Source organism: Podarcis raffonei, chromosome 3 (genome assembly GCF_027172205.1).
Source record: "Podarcis raffonei isolate rPodRaf1 chromosome 3, rPodRaf1.pri, whole genome shotgun sequence".
Classification (NCBI taxonomy): Eukaryota; Metazoa; Chordata; class Lepidosauria; order Squamata; family Lacertidae; genus Podarcis; species Podarcis raffonei.
In genome coordinates, this window is record NC_070604.1 from 93,436,979 (window position 1) to 93,449,856 (window position 12,878).

A 12,878-nucleotide genomic window follows, 5' to 3' on the forward strand; every position below is an offset into this window, starting at 1 on the left:
TCCTGATTTTACATGTTTTTGTGTTTATACATGGGCCCTCAGAACCAAACCCTCACATAAGATGCAAATTACCTGTATTTTTATTTTTGAGATTAACTTGCCTTAATGGGGAAAACTGCTTCGGTGCTTCATATCTGCTAAAAAACTCCCAATAACTTTAAATGTTCCATCTGATTATGTCACCTCACTTCTGGAAATTTTGACTAGACTTGCAGGTTGATTGTATTTTTCATCTAATTTAAATAGGAAGAACCAGAGCATTCAGCTTCAAAGCCTCCTTCAACAAGCACACCTGGTAAGTTGTACAAAACTGTGACAGTCACATAGCGGACACAAATTCTGTGCATTCATTGTCCTTGCTTTTAAGGTTCACTTTCCAAAATCAAGTATGTCAGTAACAACTTAAGCTCTATACCTAGAACGGATTTCTAGTTTGACAAGCAAAATAGCAATCTCTGCAGCTTTTAATTGGATGCTGTTGCTTACTGTAAATATGGATGCAACGAATTTCTTAAGATAGAAATGTTTGAATTCCTACAATAATAGAATCATAGTGTTGGAAGGAACCCCAAGCCTCATCCAGTCTAACCCCCTGCAATGCAGGAATCTCAGCTAAAGCATCCATGGCAGATGGCCATCCAACCTCCGCTTAAAAACCTCCAAAGAAGGAGAGCCCACACCTCTTGTGAGTTCTCCAAACTCGGCCCTCCAGATGTTTTGGGGCTACAATTCCCATCATCCCTGACCACTGGTCCTGTTAGCTGGGGATAATGGGAGTTGTAGTCCCAAAACATCTGGAGGGCTGAGTTTGGGGGTGCCTGTTCAAGGTGTTGTGTGTACATCAGGTGAGACCGAAGCCACCCTTTCCATCTTAACCTACCATAATGGGGCTTGTATATGGGCTCCATTTTTTTACTCTTCCTTTCAACCAGTTCTTTAAAAAGGAATATAGCACATATTTCCTTTTAAAGGACTGGTTGAAAGGAAATAGGTAAAAGGCAGTGAGGTAGATGATAACCAATGATTCAGCATTGCAAAATTCTTAGCAGGAGCTTAAAAAAAAATCTCTCTGAAGTGAGAGGCCCACAGGATGATTTGTACATAGGAACAAAATGCCCTAATGGCTGGGGTCTAAATTGTCTCTGTCTGCCTGGGAAGACTTTCAGGTCACAGTGTATCACTTACTGAAAGCGTTGGCTCGGCATGCTGTGGGTAAAATATAATATGGATTATTGGGAAATGGGTGGAGTACATAAGACAGCAAGTTTTTCAATGTCACTGCTTAAATCTGTGGTACACAGCCAGGCGCAAAGTGATTGGAGCCATACAAGTCATCTTAGCTCATAAAGATTACTCTTTTTAAAGTACTATTGTTAATAGCTCAGAGAAGGACTTTTATACAGCAGTAAACAAATGTATGTAAGTAACATCCAGTGATTTTTATCTCCTGCAGAGCTAACAAGAAAGCCTTGGGAAAGAACGAGTGCAATGAATGGAAGCAAGTCACCCATTATCTCGAGGTAGTTGTCTTTTGTTTGCAGGGTACAACCCCCACCCACCCCAATGTGACTGGAACAGAGGAGTTTTATTTTTAAAAATTGGATATTAAAATGCAGACCTAAGTATTTTATGGCTATAGATAGCGTTCCGTATAAAATGAATCTTGTGCCAAGGAGTGGAAGAATTAAATACCTTTCAGCCCTTCAATTATTTGTCCTTTAAAGATTTTTGTTTGTTTGTTATAACAAAGCATCCAGTGAAAGATGAAGATCAGTAATAAAAAAGGGTGAGGTTACTTTCCTTTTTCAAGAAAGCCTGATATTGAATTATTAATTTTACATTGTCATAGCAATTTTCCCTCAGGAATTAAACAAGTAATATATTTAGAATAAAGTTATACTAAGCTTAAGTAGTAGATTGTGTATGAGTTCAGCATTAATAAGCAGTTGAAAAATGATTTCACTACAGAGTGTTTCCCCCCCCAGGCTGAGGACAGTGAAACAATTGCTGAGATGGCTAGAGTGCTGGTGGAGAAAAATTCGTTCTGAATCGGACCAAACATTGGTTAGAGCTCAACGTTGAGCCCACCAAGTGGTGATAGCAGCAGCGAAGAACACCTTCTTCGCTGCCTCTATCGCATCTGCTGAAAACAGTTCCATGAAACTCCTTCAGGTAGTTTGTAATTGAACAGAACCACCTTCTCCATTGGGGACCTATAAGGACTCCCAAGATCTCTTGCAATGATTTCGCAAAAAAAAAAAATGGAGATAAAAATCACTCAAATTGGAACTAGTGATGGTGGTGAAGGTCCTGTGTGAGTGACTGGGTGCGGTTGGAAGGTGGATGGCAGTTAATGGACTGACATTGAATCCCAAGAAGACATAAGTACTGTTTCGGGGGGGGCAGGTGGAGGGGACTCCCTGGTCCTGAACGGGGTAACTCTGCCCCTAAAGGCCAGGTGTGCAGCTGTGGGGTCATTTTGGACTCACATCTGTCCATGGAGGCGCAGGTTAATTCTGTTTCCGGGGCAGCTGTCTACTAGCTCCATCTGGTGTGGTGGCTGAGATAATGCCTGCCTAAAGTAATACCTTTAGTGGATTCCTCCACTAGATCAAAAGCCTGTGGACTGAAGGAGCCCATTGTTCACTGATGGTGAAGTTTGGGTCCAAGCTTCACCAGCAATGAACACACAAATTTACCATGTAACCAAACGTCTCATGGCCTTCCATTAGCTGTGTGTTTTTAGAAGGACAGAGAATTATTATAATTATAATTTAATATTGTTGCTGCTTTGATGACTTTATATCAAGGCAGGATCTAACCTTTTATGTAAAGGAATCCACTCAGAAGTGAAACTTCCATTTAAAATCAACAACACAGCATTCTACTTTTAATGGTCAGACTGCCATTCTCCCGACATTTTTCAGTTTGAGATAAAAGACCATCTAGGTCCAGCAGAAGCAGTTTGCTCATCAGTCAAGAAAACAGAATAATTAAACTTCTTAACTACTTGGTGGTGGGGGTGGGTTGTAAAGGCATGGTAGGCAGTAGATCACTGTTCTTATAAATTGAATTGCTGGTGGAAGTAGCAGGTAGCATAGTTAACTTGAACCATGTTTGTTTGTTCTTTACAGACCAAAATCTGCATCCTCTGGGCAACCCAGTACAAATGGAGTACAGTCTGAAGGGCTAGACTATGACAGATTGAAACAGGTAAATATTTTATACTAGAACTCTAGTCCTAATGTTGTTTATGATATTGACTTTAATTATTTCTGGTTGACAACAAACTTTATTTCTATAATTTCTCTGCCATTTGAGCAGCATGGTGTACAACATGATAGAAAGAATATAAAGCACAACAATAAAACATTTTTAAAAACCACAAATATGCTTAGTATGCAGGTCTTAAAGCAGTCTATTGAAAACATCTACAGAAAACATCTAAATATAGCTGCCTTCAGTCACTATGAAACACTTTAATGAAAGGGTTTTAACCAGTTGTCAAACTACCAACATAGGTGGTTAAACATGCATCCCACGGACATCATTAAGCTTCTGGGCTTAATATCCTGGTTAATTAACAGACATTAAACCAGAATTCCCAGTTTTGACCTTAATAAGGAACTCTAGTTTTAAATGAGCAGGATCTCTGAATGAATGGCAGAGGGGACATGGGCAAAGAAGCCTTAAACTGGTTTCTGGCTTCATAAATTGTGGTTACGAAGTAGATAAGAATACCTCCTAATCTGACATAGAATTGCTACTTTGCTAGTTTGATTGTAAATAAACACTTCTTTTTAAGGCATTGCGTCAATACTGCCCCTTTTTTACATAACGTTTCCTCTGGGAGGGGGGTTTTCTGCACACAGTGAGGCAGCAAAATCACCCTCTTCTTCCTTTTCCCATCACCCTTGCCTGTCTTGCCACTGAGATCCCTGAGTTTCCACAAATAGATGCAACAATCAGTATGTGATCAGATCCCAGATTTGTGTGGTGGAGGGGAATTAGCTTGTGTTCACTGGGTTCTCTCTGTGCTCAAGCTCTATACAAAAGTAGGGGGAAATTATAATTTGATCTAGGTCATAGAAGCACTTCATTTGGAGTGTCGCTACTTGAAATTTAAACGTAGGCTTGTTAAATCTTTTTCAATTTTGATGCCTTTTAAATTGCCTTGGGCAAAACTTTTGACTTTTTAATTCTGTTCTGATACTATAGGATATTTTAGATGAAATGAGGAAGGAATTAACGAAACTAAAAGAAGAGTTAATTGATGGTGAGTATTTCAACCTATGACTGGTTTTCAGGATTTTAAGAATGGAATTGTATGAGTGGGTTAGGGTTTTGAAATGGAAAATTCTCAGACCTCACATGCTTACCTTTCATTGGCACATGATCCTGACCCCCAAATGTTCCACTATCACAATTACAATGGAGGAGTATGTTTCAGTTGATCAAGAGTTTGGCTTCAGGTCCATGAGGCCTCTATCCACTCCTACCTGAATTGATATCTAGTTTGGGGGCAAGTCACTGTTTTGCCTCAACCTCCCTATCTATAAAATGGTGGTGTAAATATCTGTTAAACTGGCCTGCCTTCAAAAGGTGATGTTCGAATATAAACTTGGAATTTAAAGCAGACTGCCGATTAAAAGCTCTGGATAAATAGTAAATGTCCTTAGACCCTGCCCCACTTTATTATGTACTTAGGCTGGCTGTGGCACTTCCAGAACATTAGATTACCAGAGTATGGTTTACTGTGACAAAGCTATCCATCCAAGAATAACAATAGCTAGAGCTGGAAAACCACCAGAACCACTTGGGCTTCCCTGGACAAAGCTGGATCCAAGAAAACACCCAGGCTATGTACCTGGTTTTTCATGGGAAATATAACCCCATTTAGAGTTTGCTGTCTTATCTAATTCCCAGACCCTAGAAACACCTAGCAACAGAGCCTTCATCTTGTCAGAATTCACTTTCAGTTTATTAATCTTTTTGGGACTACCACACTATAATGTAGCTCCCTTGGCCTGAAGACAGATGAGTGGCACAACCCCGTAGTCGCCTTTGACTGGACTTAACCATCCAGGGATCCTATACCTTTACCTTTTACCTATAGCCACATTGTCTGTAATACGTTTGAGGAAACACTGTCTTGATACAGGTTTTCTCAAATGAACAGACCACATCCTTTCTCTGTTGAGAATACTGCAGAGTTTAACAGCAATTTCCCTCCTCTTTCCAAATCAGCAATCCGGCAAGAACTGAGCAAGTCGAATACAGCATAGTAGGACTTAGCCATTGTGACCACTGGTCTTGGCACAAAATCGACTACATTTTGCGAGCTGTTAGAAGAAAATGGAAAAAAATACACTTGGAAGAAGGGCAAGATTCTGAAAGCTTTCAGACATCACTTCGGTATACGATTTCCCTTTGCTGCTGTTTTCTGACTTTAAACCTGGTGGAAAATGTTATTAAGTTGCGGTAACGATTTATGCAGAAAATCCTATACCTGTCAGACGAGATCACAGTGCATTGAAATGTTTTCATATCGAGATGAAGCTGCACATTCACAATTCATTAAGACTAAAAGAGAGAGAGAGAGAGAGGAGAGAGAGAAAAGCTTGGGAAGGCTTTTCAGAGAGGTTTTCTTAGTGAAGGATTTAGCAAGTTATACTGTTGTACAAATGTATCTCAGGTTAGTCTTCCTATCATATGGAGTGTTTCCATGAATTAAAGATCAAACACAGTTCACAAAATAAAGAGCAGATAAGAGTATGTTGTAAAATACAATATTGGTGAATGAGGGATCTTCTAGGATGTGATGATATATTGAGTTTTGGAATCTTATGATAGGAAGCCTCTCTAGTTAGCCTTCGTACAGTTTTGTAGGGGAAAATGCAAATGCTGTCCTGAGTATAAAGATGTAGATGCCTTCCTAAATTGTAATGCTTTACCAAATCTAAGACTTCTCCAGAAAACAAATCAATGGTCAAATGTAAATTGTTAGATTGTTAGAGACTTACCGTAGGTTTTTGAGCTTTTAAGATTTATGCATGTAGACATTTTTGTAATATAACACAACCACAGAGTTGGCTTTTTAATTTAAAACATCCTTGCATGCCACAAATATTAAGTAGCCTTTTTACAGTAAGGCCTAGTTAACGCCCAGGCAAAACTTGGGAGGTGTAGGGTTGGGGGTAGGGTGACTTTTTTTATTTAAAAAAATTTGTATTAATTACTGCACTATTTTTCCTTATATTGCATGCATGTGTAATAATAAGGAAAATGTTGTGACTTATCAGTAACCATGTTAAATAGAAGCAGATACTTAATAATTTTTTTGTATCATTTTGTTTGTATTTCAAAATTAGTAATGCTTCAGTAAGAGGTTTGGAAACCCCTAAGCGATTTTGCTTCTTTTTCTTAACTTGGTATAAAGTTAAGCATCATGATTAAACTTAGAGGTAATTTTTTTAAAAAGAGGCATACAAAAGTAATACAGAGCAGTCTTTCCACAACAGCTACTTGAACCTGTGCATTGAGGTCAGTTTCTACTTAATTTGGGAGTGAGCATAGTGCAAGGGTTATTTATGCTGCCAATCCTTTAATCCCAGTTTAAGTGACTAGGAGCAAGTCACGAGATCATGTACTTCTTCCCAACCTCTCCCCAACGTAAATTCCTCCTGCCCTTCTCCCCATCTCTGAATCATGGTTAACAGTTGCATCGTCACTGGCCGTAAACTTGACCAGACCATATTTTAACCAGGACTGGAAAAGCTTTTGGTGCCAGTGCTGCCTGTAACCAGGGTTAAGGAGCCCCGGGGGGGGGTGTAAGTGGGTCATGCCAGGAAAGATGCACATTTTCCTACAGCTTGCTCCTGTTCCTTTAACCATGCAGTGGACCTAGGTCAGGCATGGCCAAACCTGGCCCTCCAGCTGTATTGGGACTACAACTCCCATCATCCCTAGCTAACAGGACCAGTGGTCAGGGATGATGGGAACTGTAGTCGCAAAACAGCTGGAGGGCCAAGTTTGGCCATGCCTGACCTAGGTAGTCAAGGTCAAATATTGATGCACAAAGTCACACGATGGAAAGTCTTAAGAACAGTGGTGGCAACAACATATTCTTCAAAGATGAAATTCACTTGGTTCCATCTCCTGTTCCAGGGTCCAAACTTTTACTAAGATATCCCATACAGACTTCCAGAAAGGGATGGGGTGGGGAATCCTGCAATTTTAAATGTTGTAATTCGGCAAATAATGTTCAACAATCTATAATTCCCACTGCCTCTTAAATTCTCCATGCTATATAATAGTGCCATATTTATCTTGTGAGCTATGCTGATTTGAAAAAAATAACTTGTGGCTATGGACAGAATTATTCATTTTCTTGAATTACCCACTTTCATCCAGTTTAGTTCATAAGAAAGCTTTATTTACCATATCCTCCCAAGTGTTGGGCACCAAAGCAAATTAACAGCTGCTTATTGCTGCTTAAAGTTTTCATTGAGGACATTCTCTGTTTCCCCTCTTTCTGTAAGATGGAAGTATGGCATATAAAATATGATCCAAAAATCAGTGGTTACATTTTTTTAAAGTGTTATCTGCATGCATTAGTTGAAGGCATTTTTTTAAATAACAAGGCAAACAGATGTTGCTCTCAAATTAAGAGGAGGCATTTTCATCTTTTAAAAGTAATTTCTGATTAAACAGTATAACCCTAAATGCTTACTCTTTTCAGAAATCATGTCTGATTTTGTTTGTAAAGAAAATTCAGAGATAGCCTAGCAGAATGTTAGAGGTGTAAGTGGTCCAAAGGTAAGAAAACTGAGTTAATAGATTGTGAACGAAACTGGTTAATGCACTAAACGTTTTGTGCCTTGGTCTAAAAATAACATGATTTCTGTGCAAAAGGAAAAAAGAAACAGGTCTTTGTACTCTTTCTACATGCATAGTTATGTGATCCTGAATTGGACCGTTCCAGGAAATCCAATTTTAGTTAAACTGTAAATTAAGGCTGTTTTAATGACAGCTATGCCATTGCTAGATAGTCCTGTAATTAAAATGAGCTACAGAGGAAGCTTAGGTTATTTTAATTACTGTTCTTTTAAAAAAATGTTATGATGGTTCCTGTGCTTTTGTACAGCGGATGCCTTAAGCTGAATATGGTTTAGGGGATCACTTTTAATTCCAGGAAGGTATTGCTTTCCTCAACACTGTGATCTGATCTGTGATAAATCTGTCCTATTCATACACAAGTGGCTAACAAGTCAATTGCAAACAAACTGAATGTACAAATCTTAGTGCTGGTGCTGAAATCTCTTCAGAGTTGTCATGAAACAAAGTTCATTGTTCAAAAAGTTTGCAAGCATCAAGTGTCAATCAAAACTGAAGATGAAACACTAATGAATGTTGAATTTTCATGCATTTAGTTTTACCTCCTTTTGAGTTTTTCAGTTAATTCTCTGCTATTTTTACCATATTGTGTCATTTTAAAATTTCTTAAAATGCTAACTTTGTTTTGTTTGAGCAGATGAAATAAAATTGCAATATATACATGCTGCTGCTATTGTTTATGAGACTTGATGTCATAATGAGAAACCGATTCCTCCTCCTTGGAGTTACCTGTTCCTATTGTCCTAAATTCATAGCATACTAAACATGCTACCTCCACAAAGAATGTAACAAATAACACTCATAATTCAAAACTTATGCTGAATCCAAGAAAGCGGAGCTATTTCATCTTGAAGTTGCTTTTGAGCTTTGTTTTGTCTCCATCCAGGCTCCCCATACCAATGAATGAATGAACACACACAAACACAACACCACACTACATTATGCTACACAAAAGCAACACCATACATTTTGTCCAAACAGTTGTTTGTGCTTGTTCCTTTGTTCCATTTCTTTTAACCCATTAGCCCCACCCCTTTTTTTCTTTGCTGACATCTTGTGTTGGATATAACGCAAAAGTGATTTGTGACGCTTTCTTTGTCAAGCTTCCACCCTTTCACTCAAATCACTTCTCACTTTCTAGGTAATGTCATTTATGTGATTTGACAGACTAGATCAGGCATCGCCAAACTTGGCCCTCCAGCTGTTGTGGGACTACAATTCCCATCATCCCTGACCACTGGTACAGTTAGCTAGGGATGATGGGAGTTGTAGTCCCAAAACAGCTGGAGGGCCAAGTTTGGCCATGCCTGGACTAGATCATAAAAAGACAGGATCAGACATTAATGAGGTCAAAGAGAAATTATGGGCTTCATTAATTAAATGGAACCAGGGAGCACTTTCCCATCAAGCAGAGAGTATGTGGGTATCTTGACAGTGACATTAGAAAGAGGATAAGTTGCTGATATGTGTAGAAAACAGAAGCAGAGGAGGAGGGACAGTAAAGGCATAAACATCTGATTTGAGGCTGGAAGGGAGTACTATGGATAACTGTTAAAACACTTAAGTAGGTAACCATATGCCTTTCACTTTTGAGGGCATTGGATTGTGTAAGCCTAGGTTTCCCTCTGCTGACTACTGCTGGAATTTCAACTATTTAGGCATGAGCTTAGTTTGTTAAAAGCAAGTAAATGTGACGCTCCATAAATAGGATTTAAATACTTTATACACTCAAAAGAAATATTTGTCCAACTAAATCATACTTGGAAATAAATGGACTTATCTTACTTTGAAGAGTCTGTATGAGTAACCACTGGATATCACCTTATGCAAATAACTCCACTGGGACATTTCATTTTCAAAAATTACATCCTAGTGATTAAAGCCTGCCAAGCTATCATACATCTCCCATGAGAGAGGGGAGGGCTATTGTCACTTGTTGGAGGGGGGAGCCACCAATCATATTAAAGCTTAGTGCGCTGAATATAAATTACAACTCATTGAGTGTGTAAGTTTTGGGAGCAGATGGATGCCATGTCAGCCTGATCAAAGTTCTTAAGAGCCACATACAGCAAGGTTTTGGTATGCAGCACAAGAAGCACAGTCCTTGTTCCTGCAGCTTCCCCATTAGTACTCCCACATATTGCCTCCACAATTGGTTCATTTCCCAGGATCCAGTCATTGCTCTCGAGTTTTTCATGGCATATGTCTCTCCCCACTTCTATCATTCATCCAGCTCTTCTTTGGTAGGTGGGTTGTCCTGTTCTTGCTGCTGCCACCTTTGCTCGATTATGCCAGATGGTGTTGGCAGTCGCTAGCAGTTGTGTGTTGATCCACACAGCCACCATGGGAAAACACAAGATCACCAGACTTGCTTGTGCCGTAAGTGTTGTGCCCAGTAGCATTTAACATTCTTTTTTTCTTGCCATCTCTTTTAAGGCATTTCCAAGGGTGATGCTATAATCATTAGCAGCTGGTGAACAAAGCCAGCGTCATTGCTTTGATTCTTCCTTCCATTTCGGTCATGACAGGAGCAAATGCTTCATAATCACCTGCTTCTTGTGCAGGCCTTTAATGCGTTCTTCACAATAGCGGTGCCTTCTTAAAGCTTTCCCTAAACCAGCTCAGCATTGAACTGAGCTTAGGCAGAATTAAAATCCTTTAACACTTTTCTTTTTTAAAAACGAATGAAATGTTGGCAGGAACATTTTAAGATTCCATGATGATCAGTTTAAAACAGGGATAGAACACCTATGACCTCCATAAGTGTTTGCTGGTCTACAGCTTCCATCACCCTTGAACATGCTGGCTGAGCTTGTTGAGAGAGTCCAGCAATATCTGGAGGGCTGCAGGTTTCCCTCCCTTTGTTTATGGAAAAGGGATGGACAAACCACCTGGAGAGGGACAGGAAATACTGAATTGGGCTGAGAATGGGGGGAATCACTTGGACTGGGGCTGAGTGCAGGTGCTGGATGGTAGGGAAGTGATTGGACTGTGAACCCTGTGAGGATAACTGCCCACTTTTTGTTCCCCTACCCGGAAAACTGTCTGGACAAACGCTGGCTCCCCCAGCCTGTAAAGCGAGATGAGCTCTGCAACCCCAGAGTCGTCTGTGACTGGACTTAACTGTTAGGGGTCCTTTACCTTTACCTTTATATTGGGTTGAATGGTTCGTGTAACCCAGCCTAATAGGGCAGGCAGAAAGCCACGAGAAAGGCATTACACCTCTTAGTTCTGGGCAGTCAGGGAGGCTGAAGGAAGCAGGAGAGACTTGTGCTGCCTCCAACTTTCCAAGGCACATTATATAAATAGAGCTGATAGGCCCCTTACTGAATACTGGATCTTGACCTTGGCTTAACCAGGCTGACAGAACAGCATGTGTTCCACTTTCAGAGATTCGTGCTGCCACTTAATTTCCAAGGCTCTCCATGCAAATTTCAAAAAGCAGATCTGGCTTGATAGAAAATTAACAATATATGAAGCAAGATGAGATCAAGAAAAAGCTATAGCAAGTGCATTGTACCCAGGCACAAGGAAGGCAGTAGTTATCTGAGAAATTCAACCTCACGAGGCAGAAATTTCATACATGCCACATGGATCTCTCTGAAGTTGCCACTTTCAAGATCTTAATAAAACTCTCTAATTTAGAACGTAACTTTAAAGAAAAGCAACCCCTCTTTTCAAGCACAAGACCTGTCTTTGCTTCATTTTCCTTCAAAGTTGAGTGTTTTCCTTGCACAAACGTACCAAAACAGCAATGGTTTAAGAAATAAGCGACCACATGGTCTATTGCAACCTTTGCCAGTGTAGTCCAAAACATCTAGAAGGCACCGAGTTGGGGAAGGCTAGCCTAGTGGTATTTTAGAAGTTCAGTGTTTTAAAATATTTAAATGACATAAAAATGGATGACTGTCTTCAGTTACTTTCCAACAATAGGAATCCCAAGTATCTTCTTTTCATCCTGAGGCAAAATCTGGGGAGAAAAGTAATTTTTGGTTTTTCACAATCAGACACAATGCAGAAAGCACCTTGTATGGAACTTGCTTGACAGTAGACTCTCAGTCTGAGAGCTACTGTGCTATCTACATTATGTTTAAGACTTCATGTACCATATACCTACAAAACCAAAACAACACTTGAAAAGTAGTAAGTCCTTTCATTTAGCAACTATTTATCACTATTTGGAAGCCATAATTGCTGCTGATGGTGCTGCCTACATTGGACTGCTTACTGAGAACCTTTGCAACTTAAGTTGATAGCTTCCTTGTAAATCAGAGCAGGCAAGTCAGACAAACATGAAAGTAACTTGGTGTTATGAAATTCTCTACTAGTATCAGATTCAAGTTCATTGCTTGTACTTAACATTCTTGTATTAACCTTCATTCCCCGCTTAATTTTATATATACATTCATTAACAGCAATAATTTCTTGCGAGTTTTGGGAAGGTGGTCTTTGGCTTGCTGTTGGCCCTTGCATTTGTAATAAAACCCGATCTAAGCTATAGTTATAATGGCACCTAACGTCTCTGTGTCGCTTAATAAAATGAACTCCAGACCTGCATGTCTTTTCCTTGGCAGCTACTGTGGTCTAACATAAATTTGTCTTAAAGTTGCAAACCACTAAGATAGGATGCTAACATAACCTAGTAAGGGGGGCGTGTTAAGTAAATTAATTCAGTTTTTATATTGATAAGTACCTAATTCAAGACTTAGATTTGATAAAATGTGGTACATACAAATACATAGCTTAATTTTGTAAAAACCAGTTACAGCTCACATTGCTGAATTTTAGTGTGTGCATATATATATAATATATACGTGGTGCATATATGTGAAGTGTATATTTCACTAATCTGTAAAATATCCATGAATTGATTTGAGTTCTGCTTTTAATATAAATTCAGTTCCAGTTGTAGCATTAACTGGGACAGGAGTTTTCTGCCAAAGTGACAAAATAGGGGGGAGGGGAGAGTGCGAACAAAAGTG

General features: G+C 39.4%; 1 protein-coding gene across 10 annotated transcripts in view; it reads left to right on the forward strand.

The window, feature by feature from the left end:
- Positions 1 to 8,556, forward strand: part of ENAH (ENAH actin regulator) — a 116,649-nt gene extending 108,093 nt beyond the window's left edge. For 9 of the 10 annotated variants that reach the window (XM_053383042.1, XM_053383044.1, XM_053383039.1 and 6 more), the window contains 5 exons: positions 247 to 295; positions 1,454 to 1,520; positions 3,135 to 3,213; positions 4,219 to 4,276; positions 5,248 to 8,556. In XM_053383042.1, coding sequence (XP_053239017.1) covers positions 247 to 295; positions 1,454 to 1,520; positions 3,135 to 3,213; positions 4,219 to 4,276; positions 5,248 to 5,285 — 291 coding nt within the window. In that variant the 3' untranslated portion in view covers positions 5,286 to 8,556. The remainder of the gene's footprint in view (positions 1 to 246; positions 296 to 1,453; positions 1,521 to 3,134; positions 3,214 to 4,218; positions 4,277 to 5,247) is intronic. The other variant, XR_008329683.1, reaches the window with a different exon arrangement.
- Positions 8,557 to 12,878: the final 4,322 nt, after the last annotated feature.